The sequence below is a fragment of the Eutrigla gurnardus genome, assembly GCF_963514095.1.
Source record: "Eutrigla gurnardus genome assembly, chromosome: 14".
Taxonomy (NCBI): Eukaryota; Metazoa; Chordata; class Actinopteri; order Perciformes; family Triglidae; genus Eutrigla; species Eutrigla gurnardus.
Window position 1 is genome coordinate 26341281 of NC_139937.1, and position 16227 is coordinate 26357507.

The 16227-nt window shown below is 38.3% G+C and overlaps 2 protein-coding genes across 2 annotated transcripts; both read left to right on the forward strand.

Annotated features, from left to right (window-relative positions):
* Positions 1-436: 436 nt before the first annotated feature.
* etfb (electron transfer flavoprotein subunit beta) lies at positions 437-5528 on the forward strand. The gene is made up of 7 exons (XM_084027169.1): positions 437-596; positions 1749-1907; positions 2477-2635; positions 2974-3036; positions 3667-3825; positions 3995-4210; positions 4904-5528. The coding sequence occupies exons 1-6, from the start codon at positions 543-545 to the stop codon at positions 4163-4165; spliced, it is 765 nt and encodes a 254-aa protein (XP_083883295.1). The 5' UTR covers positions 437-542; the 3' UTR covers positions 4166-4210; positions 4904-5528.
* Positions 5529-5961: 433 nt separating this feature from the next.
* On the forward strand, positions 5962-15623 carry vsig10l (V-set and immunoglobulin domain containing 10 like). Its single transcript, XM_084027967.1, has 12 exons — positions 5962-6535; positions 7137-7466; positions 8034-8306; positions 8391-8657; positions 8896-9138; positions 9230-9508; positions 9987-10079; positions 10331-10552; positions 10619-10738; positions 11037-11077; positions 15125-15211; positions 15303-15623. The coding sequence occupies exons 1-12, from the start codon at positions 6463-6465 to the stop codon at positions 15375-15377; spliced, it is 2103 nt and encodes a 700-aa protein (XP_083884093.1). The 5' UTR covers positions 5962-6462; the 3' UTR covers positions 15378-15623.
* The last annotated feature ends 604 nt before the right edge of the window (positions 15624-16227 follow it).

Consider the following 16227-nt stretch of genomic DNA (forward strand, 5'->3'; position numbering starts at 1 on the left):
AATATATGACTTTTTTTCTACTCATCTTCGATATTAGAAGACACCGCATCGAACATGTTTATATGTATCTTGCCATGTTTACTGTTAACGTGACCGTCATGCGTCACCCTACCGTTTCCGTGAACTTTGCCACACATAAAGCGGAACGATTATTCCATGCTTTTGTTTGCGACATGTTTAAGTGTAGCACCACATCGTTCACAGGTGATTCTGTTTGAGCAAATCAAACCATCTGACGATCGATATTGAGCATTAAAATAGAGTTAATACGCGTTTCCTCCACTAAGGTTTAGTTTATATTCACTAACATTGTTATATTTAAAAGGATTTAATGTAACAACGGCTCCGAGCGCGTCTCAGCCAATCGGTGTGGAGAATGTTCGCTCTTGTCCGCTTCTGATTGGCTAGACTGGGAGGCGGTCCCCTTCTCTGGTACCACCCTAAAACAAGTCCGACTCCCGGCTCTCCTTGGGTGAAGGTTCAGCGGTGACACCGTCTCTTTAGCCGTCCACTCTACCGGAAACTTTACCGTTTCAGCGACGATGTCTGGCCGGGTTCTCGTGGGAGTTAAGCGCGTCATCGACTACGCCGTCAAGGTAACGTACTTTTACACGTTTCAAGTACGTTTCTCCTGCACTCACCCACTTGACTTTCTGTCTTGGGCTAGCTAGCGTTAGCCTGCTGCTGCCACCAACTGACTGTGGCTCGAGGCTGAGCAACACAACCGACACTTGACGTGTCTGTCAGTCTGCAGCCAAACTCACGTGGTCACTTTACAGGATGCAGCGTGATACAGTATTTATATTATTGTTAGTAACGCTGCAATACGTGTGGGTCAGTGTTAGTGACGTAAACAGAGTGAGGCTGATTTCAAGTTATGTAACCTGATATGTGTTCCCTCACGTCAGATGTTAAATAAGCCTGTTAGACAATGCTGCACTGATGCAGCTGCACAATTAATACAGTCTCAGTATTATTCAGCGAGGATACCGTCTACTGTATCGATGAATTCATCATCTGTTTGCAGCTGTTTCCTGTAACAGCTGGATCATTCCTGCTTCGGCTGCCCTCAGAGGAACCTGTCCGGCCTCAATGACACATCTCTAGTTTCTTCTGCAGGATCACACACCACCAGTACTGGCCGTCCTACACCGGCTTCCTGTCCATCTGGGGATTGATTTTATTGTTTGTTTTTAAAGTTTAAATGGACTGGTGCCACCTTATCGAGCAGAACTATTGCATCTCTACACTCCAGTTAGATTACTGAGGTTGACGAAATCACATGGTGTCCCCAGAATTAGACACACAAACGGTGACGAGCCTTTTTACAGCGGCTGCCCTTATTCACTGGAACAGCCTACCTTTCACATTAAAACTCTTCGAACAAATTGGGATCAAATCCCTCCAATTGGAAAGCATTCCCAGAAGAATGGGGGCTGTTCCACATACTGTCCATCACCTCACAGTGTATAATACAGACCTTTCCCCCCCCCAGAGTGTATATTTAATAAGCTTCTTCTCTGTCATTTTACACTAGTGAATCAATGCAGAGCAATAAAAGTATGATGAGAGCTGAATATTTTGCCAGCTACAGGGCTCCTACTTTAAACATCTATCATTCAATATCTTACCTTTTCACTTCTTGACATTCTGCTGGCTCACTCTCTCTATCTGTCTCTCTCTGTTGATGTGACAGTTTGCCCTAGAATGCAGATTGTCTGGATCATTATATTATTGTCTGCCCTCAGATTCGCGTGAAGCCGGACAAGAGTGGCGTTGTGACGGATGGCGTGAAGCACTCGATGAATCCCTTCTGTGAGATCGCTGTGGAGGAGGCGGTCAAGATGAAGGAGAAGAAGCTCATAAAGGAGGTTGTGGCTGTCAGCTGTGGGCCGCAGCAAGCTCAGGTGGGTGAGATGAGGCCACACTCTGCACCCTGCCGTGTTAATCATTGTCCTGGAGACGGACTGTACAGTCTTCTTAGTGGTTTCTCTCATTTAGAGGTTTCTACTGTTGTTTGGCTTTCGTTTGTAGGATTGCATCCCTTTCTGGTTCGATCTGTTTTTTGTAATCTAATATGATTTCATGAAGTATTACTTGGTTGCTTTTTACATGTCTGACTCTGCATGCTGCTGCCTCACTTCTCTAAGCTATTAATCAGCTGCTCACGTTGCTTTTTCCTGTTCTAATTTTATGTCACATGTTTTATTTGTTGCAGGCCTGTATACTGTATTTATACTTATATTTAAATTAAAATTATTGGATGCAATCTCATGTAAATATACCTGCTGACATACATGCAGCGTGTTTTAATTATTCACCCATGAGAAAGGAATTAAAAAGCGCTGACAAAAGTTATTGTTACATTTCTTGCCACCACCATTGTGCTTTAAAGCCTTTAGGGATTTGTTACAAACGTTTTATTAAAAACATATTCAAATCCAGCCCCTCGATCATGTTTTGCTCCCTCACCTAGGAGACCATCCGGACTGCACTGGCCATGGGAGCAGACCGTGGCATTCATGTGGAGGTGACTGGGAAAGACTATGAAACGTTGGGACCGCTGCAGGTCTCTAAGATCATGGCTGCTTTGGCCAAGAAAGAGGAAGCTCAACTCATCATCCTTGGCAAACAGGTGCAAAATAAATAAACCAGGATTCATTTTGCATGTTTTGATGAACTTCAAGTTCATGCACTACGGAGAACTTCAGTTAATGTCTCATGTCACTTTACCTTTACTTTTTTATTAATTTGCAATACTCCCTTCCAATAATGTGTATTACTTAATTTAATGTTTTAGCCCCGTATTTTATCTTGCTCTAAACATTCTCATTTTGCTTTAAACTTGCATGATTATCCTGTTTTTTAAATGCATATTTAATGAGAATTGTTGTTGTAGAGCTTCACTGCCAACAACTGCTGTGATTGTGTTGCATATGATGTTGAAACTAATGACTTGTGTTGCTCCCATAGGCCATCGATGACGACTGCAATCAGACCGGCCAGATGACCGCAGCCTTACTGGACTGGCCTCAGGTGAGTTCTCACTTTAACACAGTCGTTCTTCACAGGACCCAGCCAAGCTATCCCAAATTAACAACTGCCTGTTATGATCTAAAGACGGACTGAGATTACATACATTTCTATTTAAGTGTCAAACGTGTGACGTGGTAGTGCTGATATCCGACTGTGCAGCCTAACTTCAGATAGTGGAGACTAGTTCAATCTGCACAGAGCAGGTCAAAGGCAGCGTGGACAGTTGAAGTTCCACTGGCTGACCAATAGGTGGAGCACTTTGTTGACGTGTTTCCTCTCACTGCAGAGTTTGAGGAGTGTGTTAATAATTATCTGTTGTGTTAACCAGCTAATTTCCAAAGTTATAATCTTATGTCATTTCCATGTCATTCTTACTTGCATATTATTAATGTTTTCCCACATTTTAACTTTTTATCATCAATACTTCTTTGTTAAAACACATCTACCCTGTATTAGTTATGATTAAAGAGTAGTTGCACAGTCCGACCATCAGATGTGGCTGTCTCGTGAAATCGAGTAACACCACACCATTTTGGGCTGCCATGGTAACGTTGGAAATGATGCTGTAAATGTTTCCCTGGTTTCTAGATGGACTGTTTTGTGAGTTTGCTCTGTATGTTCATTTCCCAGGGTACCTTTGCATCAGAGCTGTCATTGGACGGAGACAAGATGAAAGTGGTGAGAGAAATAGATGGTGGCCTGGAAACGATTAAGATCAACACACCAGCAGTGCTGACAGCAGACCTTCGACTCAACACCCCCAGATATGCCACCCTGCCGAACATCATGGTAGGTTTTCAGGAATGAACTTGGAGTTCAGCAAATAGTAAAAGTAAAGTGAATCTAGTAAATAAATATGATATAACAGTAAATAATCGTTGGATTGACGGGGCCTGGTTTAAAACAAATTGGACAGGATATCTACTGTACTCTTCTCCTGGGTTTCTCTCGTCTTCAGAAAGCCAAGAAGAAGAAGATAGCTAACGTGAAGCCTGCAGACTTAGGGGTGGACATCACATCACGGCTGGAGGTGTTGGGGGTGGATGAGCCCCCGCAGAGGGAGGCGGGAGTGAAGGTGGAGACGGTGGAAGACCTGGTGGCCAAACTGAGAGAGGCAGGGAGGGTGTAGAGGCTTTAGGAGGGAAAGCAGGGCAGCACCGAACCGGGCAGAAGGGTGAGTATTTATATCTTAATGATCTTAATTCGGTCTATGAAATTATTTTCCCTAATTAGACATTTTTAATGGCTTTTATTATTTTATAATGGTATTGCTTTTCTGTTAGTCTCTCTCTCTCTCTCTCTCTCTCTCTCTCTCTATCTATCTATATATATATATATATATAGATATATATAGATAGATATGCATTGTTATTTGAAGAGTTGATGGATCAGCTACCGTGTAAGATTGGTCTTCCTCCGATCGAGCCAAACTCCATTCACAAAACAAGCATTTTAAAAGTTGTTTGGTCGTCGTCTTGCAGACCCAACAAGCGATGACTTGAGACTAAATGTTCGTCATTATGTCGTTATTTCGGCATCCTTATTATCCCAATGAAATCCCAATTATTTTCGGTTCATAGCGCTGCAGAGAACCAGCAGACGTGTCTTGCTTTACACATTTATCCAGTTCAGTGAAATCCAGCGGGCGTCTCTGGTTGAAGTTATGACGAGGTGGAAATGTGCTTCCCGTTTGATGTGAACATGTATATTCGCCCTCTCTTCATTGTGAAGAAAAGAAAGAGACCTTATTAATTGCTTTGATAAAGACCATTTTTGTGGTGACTGGAACAAAGCGAATAAAATAATTTAATTGCATTTCTGGTCTTGAGCAGCATATCTCCATCTACATTCTCTTCTCTCCTTGCAGGAGTGTTCAGTGAATACTGGACAGTATTGCATAAGCATACCCAGAGGACTATCTTATGCATCTAATCCCTCTGTTGGACACTGACTCCTCAGGACATGCAGGGAGGAGGAGGACTGGGAAACGCTGTCCTGCAGCAGACCCACACAACCCTGAAAGAGATCTTCCTTTCTTTTATGTGCATTTAACTTCTATTCATCTGTATCGTACATTACTCATCTGAGTTTAGACCGTCTTGCAATCATTGAAACCCAGAAACGACTGTCGCCATCATCCAGGCTGCTGTTTTCATGACACTGTACACGACCAGCTACTTGACACAGCTGCTCATCTTCTGTGTCTGTAGTCACACGTGTTGAGAGGTGCCGTTTTTGTAAATGATATATTATGTAAATATGGACCCAAACATGTCGAGATGACTATCTGTCCTTCAAGATTAGCTCCTGCTGCTAATTTGTACAGTTTGTGTTATTGTAACTGGGTTTCAGGTACGCGTAGACTGTGATTCTCAGTATGAGAAATGGAAGATCACAAATCTGACTTTACCACAAGCGCCTCAATTCTCCGTTGATTGTACAGAGCATTACCGTGACAATAAAGCAGCCAGTCTTTTTCATATCTAAACACACCTTTGGACTGTTCTTTTGGTTCCACATTAGCACCTGGAAATGAGAGATTGTGGTGAAAAGGTGGGTATATATGGAAGTGTTTCACCGTGGTGGATTTAAAGTGTTATTGGTGTGAATGCTCGAAGCATTCACAACCATCTGTTTCTCCGACGCGTTTGCATTCTATTAATTGTTCTTCTGCCTGTTTTTTTCATCATCTTAACTCCACATTTTTCAAAGTGGAAACTTACTTTTCTCATTCATACCTTTTTAATACGTTTCAGAAATATTCATGGACACAATACCCTCGACTGATGGGGATTTCTCATCCAGGGTGATATATGTTCCAACTAAAAGAAAACATGACTATGAAAATGGAGAGAAATTGTGAAATAATCTGCTCATTCAGAACAAAGAGACAGTCTTCCCAGTTTATTAAGTCATGGTTACCAAATCTATCATCTTAACACCATTTACTGGATTATTTCGCAGTGTCATGGTTTATTACACTAATTAATTTAGAAAATGTCTTATGTATTTAATTTACCTCGAGGCTCGAGCACATGATGTACCTCATGAAGTGGCCCTGAGTGGAGAAGAGTTACTTTCTCACATTAGTGACAACGAGCCCAGTACCGTATTTCATGTAATAGACACTAACATGTAAACGAACCTACTATAATGCGTTAACTATATACGTTACATTGTAATAACGGATTTTTAATAAAACAAACAACGCCGCCACTGTCACGTGCAATTAGATGAGGGGCGTGGCCTCACGTGCACAATCAAGCCTTTGACTCTGCACAGGTGAGCCGCGCACGCGCCCTGCTGACATCTCCAGGGGCCGAGGACGCCGCTGGTTCAGTTCTGGGATTTTAACTTCATAATCGGATGAAGAGAAAAGGCTGCCTGGCTACAGTTGAAGTTACTTATCGTTTTTAATAATAAAAAATGATCTGCCCGGATGAGTTCGGGAGATTCCGCGCAGTTTCTTTGGCCGTTTTACTGACTTTTACTTTCCAAGGTAAGACAGTAAGTTTGTTCCTCGAACCTTTTTTCATGTTTAGGGTGTTTGTTCTTGTTGAAATAGGACCAGACAGGCGTCGCATGTCAACTTGCCATCAGCATTTATTGCGTTAAACTATAACAAGGATTTAGAGCAGATCCAAGGTGTTCAACAGAGGGTCGGCGACCTCTACGGGGGTCCGCAGAGTTACTGCATGGGGTCCTGGAAATGATATAATCCCCAACTTTTCTTCCAAAGATGTCTAAAAATACTCATGAATATGAATGCAACCTATAATAAGCAAATGTGAATGTTCCTATTCGTTTAATGTTATGTTGTGAAATTGTGATGTAGAATTAAAATATGTTCTGTAAATTATGAATCTGTCAAAAAGTATTATTTTGATGGCTTTGCCTTGTACACACACATCATTAAAGTACTTGCATGGCCCTTTGGCTGATTTACACATTGTTATTGGCCCGGTTTAATAAGCAACACAATCGTATATGCTATATAATAGGAGTCCCTATCAGTCAGGGGTCCTTTTCCTGGGAAACACTGAAGACCTCTGATCAGAGACCTGAGATGGTCTCTGTAGACTGATGACCTACCTTTCCAGGTGCTCGCTGCTCGCTGCTGGTCTCCCCTGCTGGTCCCACGCAGGTGGACGCTGTCGCCGGCACCAACGTGACCCTGGCCGTGACCTTCAGCGGGGCCCCTGACCCGGCGGTCTTCTGGTTCATGGGAGACGTTCCTATCGTCACATGGGCCATCAACTCGGCCGCCCCCCCAGACATAGCCGGAGACCGGCGGGAGGTGCTGCGGATCGAGCCCAACGGATCCCTCACCTTTGTGAAGGTACCAGTCGGGTTCACCAGTAACTACACCGTCGAAATGACGAAGTCTGGACTGGGGACGTCCTTGGCGACTTTCACTCTGCGAGTATTTGGTGAGTTCTGACTGTTTTGGATGTGCTGACTGTTTATACAGCTGTTGGATTGTTGTGAGTTTGAATAATTGTGTCTCGGGGCCGGATGGAGTTGGTTGTTGGGTAAATTGGGAGAACATGGCTTGCAAAGCCTCTGGCTGTGTTCACAAAGGCTCCCTCATTTCCTGCAGTGAACAATCTTCACTTTACCAACCGAAACAAAATGCATGTCATTATGTTTTGGGCGGCAGTGGTGCAGGTTCAATCCCTGTTTCCTGGATTTAATAAGCAGAATTAAAATAAACGGTTGATGAATCAACCAGGTGTGTAATGGAGCCCATTCCTCTGATTTCATGTGTTTTATGTTTCGTATTTAATCTTGTGTAACTGTAATATGCCTGCTTTTGTTATCTTTAACCCTGTGCTGAACGTCACAACGCTATGATTCATGGGTAATTCAAGAATGTCTATTTTTCAAATTCAGTCTAAAGTAGTCCTCTTATTAGTCACTGTCATGTGGTTTTGGTGCATTTTAGTGAGTATACTAACCGAGCTGTTCCTCCATCCTTCCCCCCTTTTCTTTCACAGAAATCATCCAGAATGTGAATCTGAGCACGCGGGCTGATTTTGCCACAGAGGGGTCCGAGGCGTTCACCCTGAGCTACAGCATGCTGCAGGGAGTGGTCGAGCACCAGACGTGGTTCTTCGATGGCGTGGCGATAACATCCGGCTCGCGCTACGCTGTGGGGGGAAGGAGCCTCGTGATCCTGAAGCCAAACCGGCGTGACACGGGACGCTACGCCGTGTTGCTAACGAACCCCTTCAGCAGTGTGACGACTCGCATCAACGTCACTGTGCTGTGTAAGATTACAGCCTCATTAATATCCGTTTGTACCCCATCATTTCCCATAACCCTCTTCTCCATCGGCCGTGTTGTTTGAACAGATGGACCAGATGAGCCCATGCTGGAGGCCAGTCCAGCTCGACCTTTCTACGTGTCCGGAGAGTCCCTGAACGTTTCCTGCCAGGCGGAGGGCTTCCCACCGCCCACGGCCGAGTGGGCCTTTGGTGCTCACACTCTCTCCGATTCCCGTCATGGAGTCTTAAATCTGACACGCGTGCAGACGAGTCAAGGTGGCGTTTACACATGCACGCTGCTCAACGAGCTGACCAAGGAAACGCGTCACAAGAGCATCCTGTTAAAGGTTTATGGTGCGTGGAAAGCTTGACTTTTCCCTTTGTTGTATGTCTTACATGTTGTTCATAATGTTGCTATCTAGTTTGAGGTAATGTTTTAATATCTTTATGCATACTCGATAAGATGCTGAGATTCTGTGAATGCGTGGTTCTGACTCTGACATGCTCGTCCACATGACGTGTAAATATGAACCCCAACATGAATGGATGCTCGGGTTCACTTAACAGTATCTGATGATATCGTCTCACACAGAGAAGCCGCCGGGCGAACCGATGTGCTCCGTGCAGTCGGTGAACGGCGTCAACCTGCTGTACCGCTGTCGGTGGCCGGGCGGCTCCCCGGAGGCCCAGCTCTCTTTCCCGGCCCTGAGCAACAGCAGCAGTGGAGCCGGGAACTTCAGCCTGACCTTCACCGACTTGGATGGCCTCAACGGGAAAACGGTCACATGCATGGCGGAGCACCCAGTGGAACGGAGTAAATGCAACGTTACTGCAAGTAAGTGACACGTTCATGTTCATGACATCCAACAGTTTATTTATTAGTCACCATGGTAGCCGACCCCAAACAAAGAGCCGTCTCCTCCCAGGTAGTCCGGGGAAGTTCCTGCCAGCTGTGAGAACCACGGTGAACTCTGAGGGCAAAATAGTGGTGTCTATCCGCTGTGTGACTGCGGCCTCGCCTCGGGCTGTGGTGTCATGGACCAGCGGCAGCGAGGCGGTCGCCAGCAGCACGGACTACCAGATCAGTAGTGACGCCACGCAGCTCGACATTCGGCATTACAACGTCAGCAACTTCCTCCTCCGGAACTTCACCTGCACCTGCCGCAACCCGCTGGGCGTCCAGAGACGGCAGATTCACCTCACGGGTTCAGTATCTGTAGATGTAGCCCCACGTTAACCCATGTGTTTGGGCTCTGGATTGTCAAACATAGCAAGCTGTTTGAATATGTCGCCGTGGGCAACCGTTGACTCGATTAATGAAGGGGGAAGATTAGCTGATTAATGAAACGAGGACAGAAAGAGAATAAAAACTATGGTTTGCTGCACCTTACTATACTTCCTTTCCATGATGAACTAATACTTTTTACCTCATATACACATATACATATTTTGACTCCACCACATCCACACAGTTCAGAGATGACATTTTTAAATACAAGGATTCTGTTTCCTTCAGCTTTCTAATTTGCATCAGCAGAGTGGAAGGAAACAATGGGCCCTCAGAGGGAGAGCTAAGTAATACCTGAGATTGCTCTTTCCCATTTTTAAACAAAGCTCTCCAGTCTTGCTATCTCCTCCCCTCCCTGGAGCCTCCCCCCTCGCTCACAGTCCCTCTCTCTCCAGGACCAGCGATCTCAGATTCCAGCTTGTTCCCGAATCCCAATGGAACCGTGGTCACATTGACCTGGGAGGTCCCGCCTTCCTCCGTTGTTACAGGTAAAGCAGAGCTGTGAAACATCACACACAAACCCACCGATCTTGTTCTTGAATTTGTACATGTCAGCTGAACGCCGCAGTGGTGAAAACAGAAACTCAACACAGGATAGGGGTGTAAATATTGTGTAATGTGTGAAGCATCTCGCTGAGCAGCGCTGTTTTAAAAATATACAAGCAAGCTGTTCCTCAACAAACAGGCCTGTACGTAAATTAAGATTAAAAATAAATACTTGCATGTGCTTTTGCTAAAGGGTTTGACATCCAAATGAAAGGACCAGACCTGAGCAAGAATCGGAACGGTACCCGAACCAGAGGCGACTCACACGGGTTTCGCACCGTCCAGCAGAAAGCCGGCGCCGCCAGGAGCGCCGACATCTTTGTCCTCGACCCCAAGCTGACCTACAGGTTCCGGATCGTCCCCAAAGCTCGTCTGACTGAAGGAGAGCCATCTGAGGTGCACAGAATTGGTCCAGGTAAGTTGGTGTTAAAGGGTCTCGCAGGGTGTTCCAGCGGTGTAATAATGGCTGGCTGTTGACCAGGTGAAGGGCTGAGTGGACCTGCCATCGCTGGCATTGCAGCTGGAATCCCCTGCAGCCTCCTCTTCCTGGCCCTGCTGGCCGGCTGCATCTACTTCTGTGTCTCCTGGAACAAGAACAAAAGTAGGTGCCTGCTTGGAAAACAAAGCTCAAGTCATTAAAGTCCAACTGAAACGGCTTTTCAAGACATATTTCTGAAAGAAACGGTTGATGAGCTCCGTTCAGAGCTGTAGAGCTTGATGGATGTCATGATATGATTGGTTAGTCCTTGGTGATGTCAGCACGCATCATATTAGTTTTTACAGCCAGGAAAAGGTATTTGATTTTGATAGAATATCTTGTGAGATCGATGCAGAGAATCATCAGGGATGTGATCTAAGAAGCTTAAATGTCAACATGGTCACATCTTTTTTTCCTGTAGGTCGGCAGACGAGATATCCAGTGTCCCGAGCAGTCGAGAAGGTAAGAATCATCACTGACCAATGAATGTCATGGTTCCAGTCGAGGAGGCGTTTGTGATCTGTCCTGTAGAAATGTGTTTTATAAGTAGTAAAAGTATAAGTGTGTTTTATAAGTAGTAAAAGTATAAATGTGTTTTATAAGTAGTAAAAGTATAAGTGTGTTTTATAAGTAGTATAAGTATAAATGTGTTTTATAAGTAGTAAAAGTATAAGTGTGTTTTATAAGTAGTAAAAGTATAAATGTGTTTTATAAGTAGTATAAGTATAAATGTGTTTTATAAGTAGTATAAGTATAAATGTGTTTTATAAGTAGTAAAAGTATAAGTGTGTTTTATAAGTAGTAAAAGTATAAATGTGTTTTATAAGTAGTAAAAGTATAAATGTGTTTTATAAGTAGTAAAAGTATAAATGTGTTTTATAAGTAGTAAAAGTATAAATGTGTTTTATAAGTAGTATAAGTATAAATGTGTTTAATAAGTAGTAAAAGTATAAGTGTGTTTTATAAGTAGTAAAAGTATAAGTGTGTTTTATAAGTAGTAAAAGTATAAATGTGTTTATAAGTAGTATAAGTATAAATGTGTTTTATAAGTAGTAAAAGTATAAATGTGTTTTATAAGTAGTATAAGTATAAATGTGTTTTATAAGTAGTATAAGTATAAATGTGTTTAATAAGTAGTATAAGTGTGTTTTATAAGTAGTATAAGTATAAATGTGTTTTATAAGTAGTATAAGTATAAATGTGTTTTATAAGTAGTATAAGTATAAATGTGTTTAATAAGTAGTATAAGTGTGTTTTATAAGTAGTATAAGTATAAATGTGTTTTATAAGTAGTATAAGTATAAATGTGTTTTATAAGTAGTATAAGTATAAATGTGTTTTATAAGTAGTATAAGTATAAATGTGTTTTATAAGTAGTATAAGTATAAATGTGTTTAATAAGTAGTATAAGTGTGTTTTATAAGTAGTATAAGTGTGTTTTATAAGTAGTAAAAGTATAAATGTGTTTTATAAGTAGTATAAGTATAAATGTGTTTTATAAGTAGTATAAGTGTGTTTTATAAGTACTATAAGTATAAGTGTGTTTTATAAGTAGTATAAGTATAAATGTGTTTTATAAGTAGTATAAGTATAAATGTGTTTTATAAGTATAAATGTGTTTTATAAGTAGTAAAAGTATAAGTGTGTTTTATAAGTAGTAAAAGTATAAATGTGTTTTATAAGTAGTAAAAGTATAAGTGTGTTTTATAAGTAGTAAAAGTATAAATGTGTTTTATAAGTAGTAAAAGTATAAGTGTGTTTTATAAGTAGTAAAAGTATAAATGTGTTTTATAAGTAGTAAAAGTATAAGTGTGTTTTATAAGTAGTAAAAGTATAAATGTGTTTTATAAGTAGTATAAGTATAAGTGTGTTTTATAAGTAGTAAAAGTATAAGTGTGTTTTATAAGTAGTAAAAGTATAAATGTGTTTTATAAGTAGTATAAGTATAAGTGTGTTTTATAAGTATAAATGTGTTTTATAAGTAGTAAAAGTATAAATGTGTTTTATAAGTAGTAAAAGTATAAGTGTGTTTTATAAGTAGTAAAAGTATAAATGTGTTTTATAAGTAGTAAAAGTATAAATGTGTTTTATAAGTAGTAAAAGTATAAATGTGTTTTATAAGTAGTAAAAGTATAAATGTGTTTTATAAGTAGTATAAGTATAAATGTGTTTAATAAGTAGTAAAAGTATAAGTGTGTTTTATAAGTAGTAAAAGTATAAGTGTGTTTTATAAGTAGTAAAAGTATAAATGTGTTTATAAGTAGTATAAGTATAAATGTGTTTTATAAGTAGTAAAAGTATAAATGTGTTTTATAAGTAGTAAAAGTATAAATGTGTTTTATAAGTAGTATAAGTATAAATGTGTTTAATAAGTAGTAAAAGTATAAGTGTGTTTTATAAGTAGTAAAAGTATAAGTGTGTTTTATAAGTAGTAAAAGTATAAATGTGTTTATAAGTAGTATAAGTATAAATGTGTTTTATAAGTAGTAAAAGTATAAATGTGTTTTATAAGTAGTATAAGTATAAATGTGTTTTATAAGTAGTATAAGTATAAATGTGTTTAATAAGTAGTATAAGTGTGTTTTATAAGTAGTATAAGTATAAATGTGTTTTATAAGTAGTATAAGTATAAATGTGTTTTATAAGTAGTATAAGTATAAATGTGTTTAATAAGTAGTATAAGTGTTTTTTATAAGTAGTATAAGTATAAATGTGTTTTATAAGTAGTATAAGTATAAATGTGTTTTATAAGTAGTATAAGTATAAATGTGTTTTATAAGTAGTATAAGTATAAATGTGTTTTATAAGTAGTATAAGTATAAATGTGTTTAATAAGTAGTATAAGTGTGTTTTATAAGTAGTATAAGTGTGTTTTATAAGTAGTAAAAGTATAAATGTGTTTTATAAGTAGTATAAGTATAAATGTGTTTTATAAGTAGTATAAGTGTGTTTTATAAGTACTATAAGTATAAGTGTGTTTTATAAGTAGTATAAGTATAAATGTGTTTTATAAGTAGTATAAGTATAAATGTGTTTTATAAGTATAAATGTGTTTTATAAGTAGTAAAAGTATAAGTGTGTTTTATAAGTAGTAAAAGTATAAATGTGTTTTATAAGTAGTAAAAGTATAAGTGTGTTTTATAAGTAGTAAAAGTATAAATGTGTTTTATAAGTAGTAAAAGTATAAGTGTGTTTTATAAGTAGTAAAAGTATAAATGTGTTTTATAAGTAGTAAAAGTATAAGTGTGTTTTATAAGTAGTAAAAGTATAAATGTGTTTTATAAGTAGTATAAGTATAAGTGTGTTTTATAAGTAGTAAAAGTATAAGTGTGTTTTATAAGTAGTAAAAGTATAAATGTGTTTTATAAGTAGTATAAGTATAAGTGTGTTTTATAAGTATAAATGTGTTTTATAAGTAGTAAAAGTATAAATGTGTTTTATAAGTAGTAAAAGTATAAATGTGTTTTATAAGTAGTATAAGTATAAATGTGTTTAATAAGTAGTAAAAGTATAAGTGTGTTTTATAAGTACTATAAGTATAAGTGTGTTTTATAAGTAGTATAAGTATAAGTGTGTTTTATAAGTAGTATAAGTGTGTTTTATAAGTAGTATAAGTATAAGTGTGTTTTATAAGTAGTATAAGTATAAATGTGTTTTATAAGTAGTATAAGTATAAATGTGTTTTATAAGTATAAATGTGTTTTATAAGTAGTAAAAGTATAAGTGTGTTTTATAAGTAGTAAAAGTATAAATGTGTTTTATAAGTAGTAAAAGTATAAGTGTGTTTTATAAGTAGTAAAAGTATAAATGTGTTTTATAAGTAGTAAAAGTATAAGTGTGTTTTATAAGTAGTAAAAGTATAAATGTGTTTTATAAGTAGTAAAAGTATAAGTGTGTTTTATAAGTAGTAAAAGTATAAATGTGTTTTATAAGTAGTATAAGTATAAGTGTGTTTTATAAGTAGTAAAAGTATAAATGTGTTTTATAAGTAGTATAAGTATAAATGTGTTTTATAAGTAGTATAAGTGTGTTTTATAAGTAGTAAAAGTATAAGTGTGTTTTATAAGTAGTAAAAGTATAAATGTGTTTTATAAGTAGTATAAGTATAAGTGTGTTTTATAAGTATAAATGTGTTTTATAAGTAGTAAAAGTATAAATGTGTTTTATAAGTAGCAAAAGTATAAATGTGTTTTATAAGTAGTATAAGTATAAATGTGTTTAATAAGTAGTAAAAGTATAAGTGTGTTTTATAAGTACTATAAGTATAAGTGTGTTTTATAAGTAGTATAAGTATAAGTGTGTTTTATAAGTAGTATAAGTGTGTTTTATAAGTAGTATAAGTATAAGTGTGTTTTATAAGTAGTATAAGTATAAGTGTGTTTTATAAGTAGTATAAGTATAAGTGTGTTTTGTATAAGTGTGTTTTATAAGTACTATAAGTATAAATGTGTTTAATAAGTAGTATAAGTATAAGTGCTGGTTGCTGTAGCTTCTCTCTCGTCCCTCCAGGTAGTAACAACCCAAACAGAAACGCTGCCTCATAACCTGCTGACCGGAGGGCTGAAGTCTCCACCGGACTACAACCGATTACACCTGGTCAGTTTTCTAATCAAACATCCAAGTGCAGCATTGTTTCTTTTTGTTATTATTATTATTATTATTGAATGCTTGTTTGTTTTTTTTCCAGACTCCATCTGAACGATCGATGGCTCTCCCGACGTTTGTCCCTCCACCACCTGTCAGAGTCGCTACGACCGTCTAAACGTCGCTTTTATGTTCATGTTGTACAGCATGCTTTGTTTTATTATAATGTATGCCATTTTTCTATATTCCTTTTAATATTATTATTATTTTAACTGAAATAAGGATCATGACAAATGTATTTGAGTGGATGGATATTTTGTACACTTTTCTGGATAATCTGCACCTTTTTAAAACATCATATTCTAACTGTTTTTATTCATAATAAATCAAAGTAGAAGCCACGCCTGTGAAGAAATTCAGCTCAACTGTTTCCTTCCGATTCCGTTTAATTTAGTTTCGGACAAAGTTTTTCTTATGGACAAAAAATGGCAGAATTTTTTTTTCTTTTTTAAATGAAAGTATATCTGTGGATTTGATCGAATGTTAAAACATGTAGAATAAGTTGCCATCATGGGGATAATGATTTCCTTACATGAAAAGCTATCTCACTCACAGTGATAGCAGAGAAATTAAAAATAGAGGCTGATATAGAAATAGAGGAATTATGTAAGAACAAACTCACAAAGTTGCTAGATTTATTTAGGATTACCAAATGTAAGATAGTTTTATTGTGGGGATTCCTCTATGTTGAAGGGCCATTTTGAGGGTTTTAAGCATGTTTTGATGATCATCGTGACACACACGGTCCCGGGCCTACTGTTCTCCATCTGCTGTGTGCATTCAGAGCTGGCCATGCGTGGATGATACCCAGATGAAATATTGGTAAGCACGTCTGTTTTGTTTCCTCCAGACATAACAGGATACGCTCACGATAATGTCCATGCTGCATGTCTCACCATCGTATTCTGTTTCATCTGCTTTGATCAGTTCCAGAGATGTGCTGGTTGATGACTAGTCTGGTCTACAGA